The following is a 16478-nucleotide window of genomic DNA, read 5'->3' on the forward strand; positions in this document are numbered from 1 at the left end:
AAGAGTATAATCTACCAGGGTCAAGTCTGACTGGATTTGTGAGCTGACATATTTCTTCATTAGCCACAGTTCAATCTATCTTGACTGACACGGACATATAACAAACCTCCATTTTCAGTTAAAGGAAGAATTAAAATGAAAACAATCAGCAAATGAAAATAACCAACTAACCAACCAGACCAACAAAACCAAAAGAAAAAAACAAAATTTTCTTCTTTGAAATGATATAAATTATTGCTTTCCTCAGCTTTGAGACAGAAGTTGAAATATCTATGAGAACAGGTAAATATGGTGAATGTGGTCAAATGGGCACCCAAACTGACCAAAATAGATATTATTTGTTTCTTTAAGAGTAAGCTGGGCTAGGGTTGTGACTTATTGGTAGAACACTTGCCTAGCATGTGTGAGTGCACTGGCACTGGGTTCGATCCTCAGCATCACATAAAAATAAATAAAATGAAGGTTCATCAACAACTAAACCATAAATAAATAAATAAAAATTTAAAAAAGTGAGTAAGGTGTTTCAAATACATGTCTATTAATTAAAAAAAGAAACAATTATCCATATAGTCATTAAATTAATACCTGGTGACTACTATTTGCAATTATTTAAGAACAGATAAACACATTAAAAGGAAACAATGAGGTATTCATTTTTATTCTCCTTACTGCTCTTATGAGTAAAAAGTTCCTTAAATTGTCCTATTTTCTTAAAATAAAACAGAGGAATATCTTTATAATGAAAATTACATGCATGAAAAATAAAAGAATAAAATTTCATCATCCAATTTGGACAACATTTATACTGTCTTCCTTCTACATTCCTTCTGAGCCATTTATGTTATTGTTATAGTCTTGCAGTCTATATGACAAGGAGTTGGCAAATGTTCAGAGTGGTATAGCAGTATTCAAAATGACTAGACAGAGACTGTCACCAGGTTGTCAGGAAAAGACTAGAAGAGTATATATTAGTTTTATAGCTTAGAGAAAATGAAACAACTAACTAAAAAGCTATTTTATTTTTTATAAAGACCCTCAGAAGTATTCTCTTAGTAGACTTATGAGACTGAAGCTATACTATACTCATTAAACGTGCACCATGGTATAAACCATGAGTAACACTTAAATGAACTAAGTAGATAAAATATGTTCCATGTTAAGAAAGAAACTGAACTTGAAGAGGAAGCACAGAAAATAAAACAAGAGAGAATAGAATTATTTAATGATTTACCAAAAGTCAATTTAAAGAGAAGGAGGCAAATCTTTCAATTTAAAAATGAATTATATGGAAATATCCCTGCTCCTGGATAGGCAGAATTAATAATGTCAAAATGGCCATACTACCAAAAGTATTATACAGATTTACTGCACTTCCTATTAAAACCCCAATGACATTCTTCATAGAAATAGAAAAAGCAATCATGAAATTTATTTGGAAAAATAATAAGAGACCCAGAATAGCCAAAACAATCCTTAGCAAGAAGATGAAGCAGGAGGCATCACAATCCCAAACCTAAAATATGCTACAAAGCTATAGTAGCAAAAACTGTATGATATTGGTACCAAAATAGACATGTAGACCAATGGTACAGAATAGAAGACACAGAGACAAACCCATACAAATATAGTTATCTCGTACCAGACAAAGATGCCAAAAACATTCAATGGAGAAAAGATAGCCTATTCAACAAACGGTACTGGCAAAACTGGAAATCCATATGTAGCAAAATGAAATTAAACATCTATCTCTCACCCTGCACAAAAATCAACTCAAAGTGGATCAAAGACTGAGGCACTAGAACAAAGACCCTGTGCCTAACAGAAGAAAAAATAGGCCCAAATATTCACCATGTCGGCCTAGGATCTGACTTCCTTAACAAGACCCCTAAAGCTTAAGAAGTAAAATCAAGACTCAATAAATGAACTGGGTTCAAATTTAAAAGCTTCTTTTCAGCAAAGGAAACAATCAATAATGTGAGGAGAGAGTCTACAGACTGGGAGAAAATCTTTACCACATGCACCTCCAATAAAGCATTAATCTCTAGAATATATAAAGAACTCAAAAAACTTAACACCCAATAAACAAACAACCCAATCAATAAATGTGCTAAGGAACTGAACAGATGCTTCACAGAAGAAATACAATCAATCAACCAATATATGAAAAAGTGTTCAACACCTCTAGCAATTAGAGAAATTCAAATCAAAACTAAGTCACTAAGATTTCATCTCATTCCAGTCAGAATGGCAATCATCAAGAATACAGGAAACAATAAATGTTGATGAAGATGTGGTGAAAAAGGCACACTCATACATTGCTGGAGGGACTGCAAATTGGTATAACAACTATGGAAAGCAGTATGGAGATTCCTCAGAAAATCTGAAATGGAAAGACCATATGACCCAGCTATTCCACTCCTTAATTTATACCCAAATGACTTAAAATCAGCACACTACAGTGATGCAGCCACAACAATGTTTACAGCAGCTCAATTCACAATAGTTAAAATATGGCACCAACCTAGGTATCCTTCAGTAGATGAATGGATGAAGAAAATGTGATATATACATTCAATGGAATATTACTCAGCTTTAAAGAAGAATGAAATTATGGCATTTGCTGGTAAATGGACTGAGTTGGAGAATATCATTCTAAGCAAAATAAGCCAATCCCCAAACACCAAAAACCGAATGTTTTCTCTAATATGCAGATGCTAATTCACAATGTTGCGGGGAGGCACAAGAGAAGACTAGAGTTACCTTAGATTAGGTAGAGGGAAGTGAAGGGAAGGGAGGGGAAGAGATAGGAAGAAAAGTAGAAAGAGACAGACATTACTACTTTATGTATATAGATAACTGCATGACCAATGTGATTCTACAACATATATTCTCAGAAAAGTGGGAAATTATATCCCATCCATGTATGACATATCAGAGCGCATAAATGCATTCTACTGTCATGTATAACTAATTAAAACAATAAAAAATTAAAAATAAAAAATGAGTTATATGGAATTCCTTTTGATTTTCCTAAAAACTGAAACAATGTTATCCTTTATACCAGTATTTATTGTTAATTACCTAAGTGCTTGAGTCCCAATTTAAGAACTACTGACTTTGGTTAACATGGACGTTTTAACTCTGGGTAACTATATTTGCAGAAACTTATTTTCTCTTGTTTGGGATTCGGCATGAAGAAGGAAAGGACCACAAACTACATGTAAATATATTGAATTGAGAGGCATATAGAAAGAACTATATGATAGATAATTTGAATTTTTTATTAGAGAACCATGATGAATGATATAAAGTTGGAGGATCTGAGATACGTTGGTAAGAAAAGTGGTCAGATGTGGTTTTTAAGATCCTTTGTTAGCTATAAGTCTTTTTAAAAAATATTTCATTTTATTAATGGTTAAAATTTTCTTAATAGAGCTTCCATCCTTAAAACATACTTTCCTGCGTCCTTTGGTTATAATTTGAAGTATTTTATTATAATTTAGGACAATTGCTTTTTTTTTTTTTGAGACAGGGTCTCACTAAGTTGCCCAAGCTGGGCCTTGAATTTATGATCTTCTGTCTTAGCCTTATAATCTTCTAATCTTAACATGAAGATCTTTTGTAACATTTATCAGTAACAATAGTAGAAATAACAGTATTGGTAATAACACTAGTAATAATAAAAACATGCATTTATCATGTGTTTCTTTCATGATAAACTTTGTCATTTCAATTTTAGAGAAAAGGAAACTAAGTCAAGTGATGCTGTGTAATTAACTCAAGTTAACATAATTAGAAAAAGGTGAAGCTGGGATCCAAATCCAGTGATGCTTTCATAGCTTGAACTCTTCAACATCTAAACTAAACTAGCAAATCATATCATAGAAGAAACTGACCACATCTATTAAATCAATCTAGTGCTTTTGTTAATTAAACAATGGGAAACACATGTCTGTAAAGATCAGTGTTTTGCAATTCAATATGCTGTCATATAACTGGCATTTAGGTACACTTTGTGAAGAGTCTCAGTCTAATTTATCATCCCGTTAATAAGGAACAAAACCTGAAGGTATTATTAACTTTTTCAACTCATAGTTTGCTGGAATGCTGTTTTCTTCACATTTCTGTGCAGTATTCTTCAAACTACAATATATTCAGTGGTTAGTCCAGCATATTTTCTTATTTCTAAAGTCTAAACTTGAAAACTGGAACTCATCAGATGTCATATTATAGAACATTTCTTGAAGTAAGTTAAGATGAAATTTAGAAATCTTTTAGTTGTAACTGATATTTTTAAATATTCTAACTAGGTTTATTTTTCAATCAAATTTACAATTGTAAGTCTAATATTTAAGAATCTTAAATTGAAAGTTATTATTAGGTACTAGAAATTAAACCCAGAGCACTTTATCACTGAGCTACATTCCCAGTTCTATTTATTTATTTATTTAAAAATTTGAGATAGGGTCTCGATAAACTGCTGAAGCTAACTTCTAATTTACAATACTCTGGCCTCAGTCTATCCCAGTGGCTAGGATTACAGGTATGTGCACCAGTTGAAAATTATTTTTATAAGTCTAGGTTGACAGCCAGATAATTTTATAACTAGCTATGTAAGGTAATCAAGGTAATTAATTATATCACAGAATTACAAAATATTTAAAGAAATGGGGAGGGAGCAACTTTACCTTACTAGGTTTTGCTGCATATATTCAACCTTCATTAAAATTTGGACCTCAGTCTGAGAGTGAGTGTAGGCTTTCAACCTGAAATAAAAACATCATATTGAAGAAAGCAAAATTAATTTTTAGTACTTTTCAAGACAGTTTTTATAAAGACTAAGCATTTATGAACAGCTAATAATACTTAAAAATTCATCAATCCAAGCACAGAAAAGAAGTAAAGATGTTTCTTAACCAAGGATCTGAAAAAATTACTTTTCTTCTCTTTGTTCAATTAAACATCTTAAATTAAAAAAATACCTGCTTCAACAAACATGTGTAAAAATAATAACAGCTATTTTACACATACTTTTGCTCAAATGTATCCAAATTAGTAACAGGTATTTTGTCTTTCTGCCAAGTATATGACTAATGATGACAAGTAGATTATCAATTATAAAGAAAGAAACTCAACTATCAATACTGCTTGAAATGTTACTTGAGTTTGGATCAGTTTGAACAATATTTTTTAGCAAAAGTTGAAAAACGAGGTTTAATTAGAAATGGACCAGATCAGACATTTTAGAATCTACAGTTTAAATTTTGAATACCAAATTACTCTGGCACAATCCAAGCATTCATATTCAAAGCAAGTACCATCTGGTGAAAATAAAGTCAACTGGGTTCCTGCCCAGGAGCACTAATAACTCATACACCAATAATAGTTTCCTTTCTTGAGCACTGCCTACTATATGCTAGGTCCTGTACTAGGAACTCTGAATGTGCTATTTCTTTTAAGGTTCATAACAACCCTATCTAGTATGTATTACCATTCTTATTTCATTGATGGAAAAATTAAAAGCATGGAAATTAGGTAATTTAGTCTGATCACACAGTTAATAAGGGACAGAGCCAGTTATTTTAATTTGGATATCCATGACGGAATCTTTCCACTATGCTATGTTAACTACTTTTGTCCATACTGTATTTCTGGATAGGAGGCAGAGTGTACCTTACTTAGTTCTATGAAGACTTGGCTGAAGCAGGATTTCCTGTGTTTAATAGTTACTTGGAAAGTCTTAATTTTCAGAGTCTTTGGTTCAACTTGAAAGGCAGCTTAGTTTAAAGGTTAAGAGTACAGATTGTGAATCTGGACTGATGGTTTGAAATCCCCAGCTTTCATGCTTATTAATTGTCCAAGTTTACTTAACCACTTTAAATTTGCCCAGTATGTTAAAAGGGACATAATACCTCTAGTCTACCATACAAGGATATTGTGAGAATTCAATGAATTAGCATGTTTATTATTATCTGCTTTGAAGAGTGTCCAGGACACAGTAAATAATGAGTGTTAGCTACTGATGTTACTTATATGGACTGAATCTCAGCAAACACCAAGGAAATAGTAAATTGCAAGGAAAAGTAAATTGCACCAACATATCATGTCCCAATACAGCCATATCTTACCATAATAAATATGCAACTAAAATATACTTCAACACTTTTAATTACTTCAAACAGTTAACAGGAGTTTTTAAACGTACCTTTGACGAATAACAGGATCAGACTTTTCAGGATCAATGTAAGGTTTTAGAATTTCATTAATAGTTTTATCCTCTGGTACTCTTTTCAATAAAGGAAAGGAAAACAGCTAGATTATTATTTATAATTTGCTGTAAAAGGTGTTAACTTAGAATTACTAAATGTTGTGGGTTTTTTGTTATTGTTTAAATAATTGAACAAAAACCTTTTACTTTATTCTTGGCAAAATATAATATCCTGTCAAGCAAAAATTACACAGGGAAAAAGCTACAAAAGACTTCTTGCGTATATTTAACAAGGTCTTTAAAAAAACATTTTGAAAAGCTCCTTGTAGATTAATTATAAAAATATGAAGCCTCTTTTAACACACCTGTGCTCAAACATGGAAAAAAAAAAAGGAGTCGATATGTAATATATTTGAAACTTTTAGAAATAAAAAATAAATTCAAGAATGGTTTCAGAAAATGTTAATTTTAGTGCATGTTCAAGTTATCATTCTAAATCATAAGGCCAGGTTAAAAAGTTTATAATAATTTTCCTGGAATTAAAATATTTTAAGTTTTCCAACTTTCCTATTGCACACTATTTTAAACTTACATGTAAAGCTTTATAAACAAAATTAAGATATTTTTGACACAGTAACCCTTCCTCAACCACTTTATTCTACTGACTACATATTCCTATCTATAAAATATGTCCTTTCTCTTTGGCATGCAGCTTCAAATAGCAAAGTTCTTCACTAAAACCCAATTACAAAGAAAAGACATTGTGTATAATGTGGACATATGCTAAATATACTACGTAAACAGCAACTTTAAAATTCTCCTAAACCAAGGAATCAAATAGCACAATCATTAAAATTTTGAATAACACTTTAAATACATTCCTAATCTGAAAAAGCAGAACAACAAACTTCATGCAAATTAATCCCAATTATGACTACAGACACATGACTAAAATAATGTATTTTCTGAAGAATATACTATAATGTTAATAGTAATAAACTCTGCGTACTATAATTTTGGGTCACTTTTCATTTCCTATACAACCACTTAGTCTAAGAAACAACATTTTCAGCCTTGCATTCTTCTGATTTTTTATGTTAAATCATTTCTCTTAGAGTTCTTCCACCTATGTTGGTATTCTTGAAAAATAAACTATTCAGTTTGGGGGAGGTTTTTTGTTTTCTTCTCATATTCTATGCATTCTTCCTTAACTTGACTTGCACTTCTCACTCAACATATTTTCTGAGACTCACTCATGTTGATGTGCACAGCCAGAGCTCATTTATTTGCAGTGCTGCTTAGTATTTCATTGTATGACATACCACAAGTTATTCATTGTGCCAGACATATGCTTAGTTAACAGTTTATTATAATTACAGAGCCTTAAAATAAAAACAAATAGAAAGTGGTTATACTATACCGTTTTTCTATGTATTCAGCTTGACTTTGAGGAAACTGGAGCTTTACATGCCAACAAAACTTTTGTTTTCTAAGAGAGAAAATGACCATGTGAGGATCAAGGAAGATAATTAAAGTTTAAACACAAATGAAAAATTTTGAATACTGAGGCTAATTCTAAAGTTATTCTTAGAATTTAAACTCTCTTTCCTATTAGGAGATACTTGCACTTTTCTAGGATTTTAGAAGCTATGTATTTTTAAATAATATACTTGGAAGCATTATTAAGAAGAAAAAAAGTGAAGCATTTCTGAATTCCAAGGACTTCACATTCCTGAATTAGAAGGTCTTTCTCATATTCCTGAATTAGAAGGCCTTTCTCATATCCAGAGGCTTTTGAGATCCATGTGCTACTACTTGAAGTTTACAAATAAATTTCCTCATGACTAAATACAATGAGCTGATGTCTTTGCCTGACTAGTCTGGAAATTAGTGAATGAAGTATTGTCCAGTTGAGTCCAGCTGGCTGCAGATATATTTCTCAGGCATGAGTACGTGCATTCAATAGCAAAACAGTAGACAACAAGCTGGTTGCTAAGCAAAATGCACTCAGAGCTAGAGTTTCTATGCTTTTAGGTGAAAACTTTAGTTTGATACAAGGTGAACAGTAAAAATACTTGATTTTAGAAAAATGACTATATGTCCTATTTAACAAATTTAAATTTAGTGATACTATACCAGTCCCTTTTAAAAGAAATCTAATGCTCAATCACTGAATCCACTATAGAAATTTATGTCTTCATATAATGTAAAAATATTTACACAGTGTTTTCCTACCTTAGAAGAACAACTTATTGGCAAGTGAATAGCTGGCAACATCTCCTCCAAGCCACTATCAGTGACTTTTTGAAATCTACCTCTTAGAAGCAAAGCCCCCAAACCTAAAATAATTTTCTTTTAATGCAAGCTAGGTGTCACCTTCCACCAAGTATCTGTATGATCTAATCAATTTTTGTCAGATAATAATGCCATAAACCCAAGCAATATTCCCTCCATTACAACAAGTTATCACAGATCTGAATATAGTTTTCTTTAATAATGAGTCTGTTTTTGGCATAAGTCAGAGAAAAATATCTTTGATTATATTTATACTAAAAGTGCACTTATACAAGAAACAATCATGTTAGGGACTTTTTTTTTTTTTAATAGAACAATGTCAAAAACCACCCTTTCACTACTCCAAAGGTCAGATGTCTAAAATCTCACAAGGAAAAGAACTTAAAAAAATTTCTGAATGCAGAGGCAAAATTCTGAATGCAGATGCAACCATTACTAGATTGAAATAAATCTTCTAAAACAAAACACTTGACAATGTTCCTTATCTGTAAAACAGGCATATAGCCTAATATTAGTATTAAGAAGTATATGTAATATTATTTTCTTTCTTTATAAAAACATAGGCTGATTTTGTTACTCTTAATAAATAATATGGTTTCTTTCTAAATACACTTATTTTTTCCATGTTAACTTATACGGGGGAAAAAAGGACCACCAACTTGTCATCTTGTAGAATTGCAAATCATACTCTATCACTCCAATAATTGCTTGAATAACAGCAAGAACCATTCGCCTTTCTGATACTTTCAGAAAGAGAAAAGGCCTTTGGAAATAATTTTATTTGCTGTAGTTTACTAGTTGTGGTAATAATGAAGTCATTCACTGCTATTTTATTATAAACATATTGTTAATTTATGACAACTACAAAAATCTTTTTATATTGACCTCAGTTCATAGATGTACAAAATTTCAAAAGAAAATTTCAAAAGAAAAGTACGTTTATATTTAAAATGTGATATTGTAATATTTCAAGAACAAAGAAAAACAGAATATAAAGAACACTCACCATACCCATTTTTTTTTCTCCAAAGACATAAAATGCATTTTTTTTCTTCTAAGACTGCTATCTTTTTTTAGTATACCTCAATTCAAAGTAGGCAAAAGTAAGTTGAAGGGTGTTATATAAAGAATTGCCAAAATGGATAAGTTAATTTTCAATTCTTTAGTATTCCTGAAATTCATTTGAGTCCTGACAACAGTCAACCAAATCTCTTCCTAAGATTTAAAGAGTTAAGTTTGTTACCCATTTTTCATAATTATATATATATGTCCCATTTAAAAAATACATATACCAAAATCCCAGTAATGTTACTTGGATTATTTTTTAAAGATTGCTCCCAGACATTATAAACATCCTCATGGAATTAAAAACCACTGGGATAGAGATTTGAACATTTATTATTACTTCTAATGCATCACTATTACTCCTAACAATACTGTTCCCTAAATTCAATAAAATGTCTCCAATCACAATAATTTCACTGTGCCCTCTGCATATTAATTTTCCTAAGAATGGAAATACTGTGTCTGAATATTCTAGAAAACTTAGGTAGTCCAAGGCATATGTTTAGAGTTTAACAACGGGCTGGTTGAAGTAATAGTGGCAATTATTAAACCTAATGTTCCCTTTGGACAACTGATAAGTTACAGAATCACTGACATTTTCTTTGAGCCCCACGAAAACAAAGTAACTATTCACGCAGAGCAAAGCTTTTTCTGCTTTTCCCCCAAATATTAATACAAGTGCATACATAAATGGCATGCTAATGAGAGCAGCATTACCCTAATGGGGTAATATATTTATATGTTATCCAAATGTCACAGTGGGGACAGTTAGGGGGAAATATCTAAAAAGCCTCCTTAGAAAGCAATAATGCAGAAAAAACTGAGAAAGAGATGACATGTATAATAAATGAAGAAAATAAATATTATTTTACACATTTTCAGTGAGTTATACAGGGTACTTATTTATATTAATTTTTACTTGTTAGAAACTGTTAAGGATCATTCTTTTGCTTATTAGAAACTCTTAAGGTTCATTCTTTCCCACAGGTTCAAAAAATTAGTATGTATATGAAAAGATATTTGTTGTGTAGGGGTTCTAGGCCCATATACTCAATTACCCTTTTGACTTCATGACTCAAAATTGTCATTCTGAATATCTGAAACACTACAGAATCCCACAGAACAAGATGTAAATCAAGTCATCAGATCCTTTTAATGGTACTGCAATCATGTTTTAACTCATTAAAAAAAGATATTATTATTTTACCTATCAGATTTGCACTAAGAAAGTGTAGCAAAATGAACACTTTCCATTGCTGAAAGAAGTATAAGCTAATACACACTTTTGGTAATTTGATTTCATAAAAGACAGAGAGGAAAATTCAGAAATTACAAAATATATATTTTTGCCTCAACAGTTTTTCTTTCCCCCAGAAATTTCCTGCAAGGAAATTATTGGGCAAGTAATACGATATGTACAAAATGTACACTGTGCTACATTTTATAACAGGAAAAAATTAGAAACAACCTAAATGTACACCATCAGAAAGTTAATTAAATAAATTCATCATGTAGGTCTACATAATGAATGTTAAGCAGCCATAAAAATGGAAGAACTATATGCACTGACATTAAAATATGTGCATGTTTATTGACGATATTTATATTTAAAATACATTTATATATCACGGATTTAAAAGTATGAAAGTATACCCCAAACTTTTAACTACTCTAATTCTAGACATTATAAAAGGACTTAATTCTTCAAATGTCTGTATAAAAAACAATGTTTCACATGATTTGCTATTTTTTATTAATCAGCAAAGTCAAAGATGTTTTCATGAGAAAGTGTCAGATAATAGTGATAGAAAGAACAGGAATAATTTAAATCTTTTTCTCTAAACTTAAATATATATTTCCTTATTAGAATTATTTATTTAAGATGTCTCCTTTTTAATCTTAGAAATTACTACCCAATAATAACTGAGTTTTTATATCTAATTATTTTGACAGCCTAAAAAACATATTTCTAGGAAATACGCCACAATTAAGAGTTACATATGGAAGCTAAATTTTAAGAACTAAGATTTCTAATACCAAGTTTAAAGAAGCTTGAATATTCCTGACACACACATATACATACATATATATAAATAAAAACACATCTAATTCCCATTGCACTCCACCAATCAACCAACATTTATTCAAAGTACATTTCTGAGCTCACCAGGGATCAAGAACACAGAGACAAAGTAGGGGATAGGTCCAAGGCAGACATTTTTTTTAGGGCAACAAGTCAACCAACAATCTTGGGTACTGCATTTTCCCTTCCATTTCACAATTTATATGAAAGCATCCTGTTCTTTCTTGACACTGTACACTGCAAGAATGCTTACAATACTATAATACCTGGAAGTAGCACAGAGGAGAGGTTAAGTGGACCTAGTGTTTGAATCCCATTCTAACAATTTATTACTTAATATGATCTTAAGCAAGAGACTTAATCTCTGACTCAGTCTTCTCACAACATGGGCAAAACAAGACTGTATCACGAGAATGAATAAGTAAATATGTCTAGAGTTTACAATACAGCACTCAAAATGTTGTTATTATTATCATTGTAATTTTACATTCAATTCCATGTCCTGAATTATGAAGCTTAGAACAGAAATATTACAGTTTCTGTAACTTATTTTGCCACGAGTCCATAAGCAAATTGTACTTACCATGAATTCCAGTTTAGTTGCTGGAGAAGAAACTAGACATGTGCATTAATTCCATATTATAAAGAGCTCTCAATGCTCTGTAAGTAATATGGATTTTACTTATAGTTAATGCAACATAAAGGTTTTAAAGAAGAGTGAAATGAAGGATTTAGAGGGAAATCCATCATCCTATTACTTAAAAGAAAAGTGTTTCATGGTATATTTGGGACATCAACTTTTCAGTCCTTGTTTGTACTTATGACTTTTGAGAATCACATTGATATATCATGTCCGTTCAAAAATGCCTGTTCAAGATTTTTACTTCTAATTCTTAAATACAAGTGACTCGTTGAAAATTTGGTCCCCAGCGTGGCAGTGTTGATAAGTTGATTGTTTGGGAGGGTAGTGAGTAGTAAGAGCTCTGCCCTCATGAATGCATTAACCCATGAATGGATTAATGGATTACTGTGGAAGTGACTTTGTTGTAAAAGGGAGCTCTCCCTTGACTAGCTTGCTTTGTGTCACCATGTGCTATCCTCCACTATGTTATATTGTAGCTGGGAGCTCTCACCAGATGCCAGCACGAGGCTCTTCCCAGCCTTCAGAATCATGAAAATGGACCTTTATTCTTTGTGAATTACATGTTCTCAGGTATTTTGTTACACTAAGAAAATAGACCAAGACACTCCATGAGCTAAGCAAAAGCCAGACTTTCCACGTCTGATTTTCATAATATTATATCGCTAACTAAATTATAAATCTACAGGTTATAAAAACTACCACACTAACAAGTAGTAATAGTAATAACAATAATTATTAAGTACCTTTTGTATGTCAGGCATGGTTCTAAATATATATCTTTAATCCATTTAATCCTTGTAACACTAGAAGGTAAATGTTATTATTTCATTATATAAGAGAAAACACAAGATAGAAAGAGGACAGCCATTACTTTAAGATCATTATTCAGCTGGAAAGTGATGCAGTTGGTATTTGAACCCAGAGTATTGTAACTTTAGAATACACTATTATGAACTTTCTAGAAATGAAAACTCAATAATAAAACCATGTATCTTCTGTACTACTTATTTAAATACATCATGATTATTTCCTATTTCAAATATTTGCCTTCATATTTTAAACTCATTTAAAAATAGATAGTGGACATTTTGTTTGCAATGCAACTATCCTTAACTCCACTATCATCCTTTCTAATCTATAACCATACTTTGAGGAATGGACCCATTTCTATCCTCTGTGGGTATGTGCCTATTACTATTAGCTTAACAACATCAGTATATTTTCCTGGGCACAATGGCTCAGGATTGGGCATGTGACCTACACAGTTTAATCGTGGTGAGTTTCTGGTTTCCTATATAATACTGATTTGAGAAAAGCATTCATTATGGATATTTACTGTAAACCAAATTGTTACTAGTAGCACTCTACAGCCATGAGGATTAAGGAGACACCACAGAAGATATAATGAAGAATCAGAAATAAAATGGTCCATGATGATATCATCAAGTCATTGTATCTATTAACCCTAAAGTCTACCCTCCCTCTGGACATTCAGTTATAAGAACCAAACTGCCCTTTTTAAAAAATACGTAATAGCTCAAACCAGTCTGAACTAGGCATTCTATTTCATGCAGCATCTTAACTGATATAAGGGATTCAAGTTTTCTTCTTTTTAGGTTTTGTTTTTCACTTACAATCAATAGCAAAAGAAGAAACTAAAATTATCAACTATTACATTTGGAAGCAACAAAATAATACTTGATGGAATTTAAAAAAAAACATTTTGTTCCAGTGTCAACTATAAAAATCTTATTTTAATTTAAAGCTTAGAGAAAATCTATCAAATCTGAGAGTATTCCAAGGAAAAACAATGTATGAAACACCTATATAATCCTTCACTTGTAGGCATTTAGCCTTTCAAACATATTTTGAGATAAAGATTTGAAATCTCAAAAATAACTGCAACTATTCCTCATAAAATAATTTGTTAATAGAATTAATACCATGATAAGTGTTTCTGGATGAATACAAAGGATCTGTTTAGTTACTTAGTAATGGATTAAAATATCTAAAATTTGGGAGAATGAAAACCACAGTTTTAAGTGTCACATCATTATGAAAATACTTTGAAAAGTTCCAGTAACATATTTTTGCCCTTTTAAAAATTAGTACCACTACTACATGATAAAAGGAAACAGGTTAACTAGGTGGTATTGGCTTTAGTAGACAGTACACTAAGAAAATGAATGTAGCAGGTGAAGACTGAAATGAAAAAGAATACTTCACAATCGATGAGAACTTAAGCACTTAAAGTGTTTCTTTACTTGCAGTGGGTGAAGTAGGGACATTTGGAAATGGGGAGGCAGTTTTAAGTGTTCCAAGAGTGGGGAACACAGAATTTTACTGGGCAGGGGCCAGGAATGCTAGCTTTCCTGTAATGCATAACAAAGCACAACAACAACAACAAAATGTCCACTTCAAAATGCCTATGGAATCCCTAAAAAAAGTAAGAGCATGTAGGAGGCAGAGCAGATAAACGCACACCAAAAATAAATACCTGTCCTAAATACTGGCATCTGTTTCATATTAACTGTGAATAAAATAGGTATTATAGGAACTTAGGCAAAGGAAACATAATGGGGAAGACAAGCTATCAGGTGTACTTTCACAGATGTCTAGATATGTGCAAGAGGAAAACATTCCAGGATTTACAAGAAGGAACAGTATGTGTACATCCAATTGACTATCTAGCGAAAATCAGGTAGGAACAGATTATAAAGATCCATACTTGGATATAGGTCACTGGTAGGAACAGGAAGATTTCTGCTCCAAGAAAGATTCAAACTAATCTTCCTGGCATGGTTCAATGGGCTTCTCTCCAGCTTCATTCCCAATCACTCATCAATTCCCGCCCTACATTCTAGACACATCAAACTGCTTATGATTGTCCTAAATTCTTTGCTTTTGCATCTGATTTTATCACCACCAGATCACTCTCATCTCTGGATAAAAATCTAGACATAGAAACTGTTCCGTGTCCTTCCAAAATATGTTCAAGTCCTCTTTTCTGGGAAGTCTTTTTTGTCACCTGCTTGAAATGAATAATGATCTTTCTTTGTCAAGGATGGAGCAGGCAGTCTTCTCTGTGCTACTATTGTAACCTAAGTGTACTCTCTCAGATCATTAAATACACAACACTGTAAGAGTCTGCCAACTTGTCTTTCCATTGACTGAACTGAATAAGGCCAGTAGTCAATGGTTTTTCAGGTAAAGGTAAACAGCAAGATCATCTGGTGCTTTTTAAAAATACAATACCCTAAGGCCAATGAATTAGTAATTCTGTTGGTTTCTGCATTGTGAAACTGCATCACAATCAATTCTGATATGAACTCTAAACTGAAACCGACTACACACACAAAACTAGCACTACAGTCTCTTCTTACAAAGGCAACAGACACAAAAAGGAAAATAACTTGCCGAGAAAATTCTAAAATTAAATTTTGTTATGCTTACCACAAAATAAACATTCTAGAAGTATGACCTATATTATAATTTCTCTTTTAACAAGCAAATACACAAGAAAACTCACATTATTTTGCTTAATGAGAAATACTTGTACCAACTGCCTGAAAGGTAGCAATTTCAAATGTGGGGGGGATAAGAAGAGGGTATTCACTTCTATCCATGGAAGGGGTTCAGAGAGTTTCAGGGGCTGCAAAGGCAGGGATGAGATGACAAATTTGACCTACTGGCACCTCTGCCTATGACCAATGGTAGTATCTATTAGCTAGTGATTAATGTGGGCACAGAAGCACTAATATTCTATTGGGTGACCATTATAGTAAAGCATGTTTTAGAAAGATGTATCTAAGAGCACAATATGACTGAAGTGAGGAAACATCAAAGGTAGGAAGAGCACTTAGAGGTCCTAATAGTCAAGACTGAGACCAAAGGGGCCTGCAAAGAAGAATGCAGCTGATAAATGCTGTAGGTCAAGGAAACATAAAGAACGGAAGACATTCCAGAGGTTTATAATGAAGCATCAGATTTGGTGACTGTGAAAAAACACTTATCTAATTCAATCAGTTTGGGGACTCCATGATAATCAAAGTGTTTGGTTTTCCATTTCCACAAATATTAGGTAATTGCTCCTGTGGGAAAGTACATGTTCTGTGACACTATGTCACGGGAACTTCCATACCACTGTTTGCATGACTGTAGTAAGTAAAGGCCTGACCTAATAA

General features: G+C 32.1%; 1 protein-coding gene across 1 annotated transcript in view; it reads right to left on the reverse strand.

The window, feature by feature from the left end:
• The window catches only part of Znhit6 (zinc finger HIT-type containing 6), a 64981-nt gene that overhangs the window by 28574 nt on the left and 19929 nt on the right, over window positions 1-16478 (reverse strand). The window contains exons 6-8 of the mRNA XM_077791301.1: window positions 7629-7697; window positions 6206-6286; window positions 4689-4766 (exon numbers count right to left, since the gene is read on the reverse strand). Coding sequence (XP_077647427.1) covers window positions 4689-4766; window positions 6206-6286; window positions 7629-7697 — 228 coding nt within the window. The remainder of the gene's footprint in view (window positions 1-4688; window positions 4767-6205; window positions 6287-7628; window positions 7698-16478) is intronic.

The sequence above is a fragment of the Urocitellus parryii genome, chromosome 11 (genome assembly GCF_045843805.1).
Source record: "Urocitellus parryii isolate mUroPar1 chromosome 11, mUroPar1.hap1, whole genome shotgun sequence".
Lineage (NCBI taxonomy): Eukaryota > Metazoa > Chordata > Mammalia > Rodentia > Sciuridae > Urocitellus > Urocitellus parryii.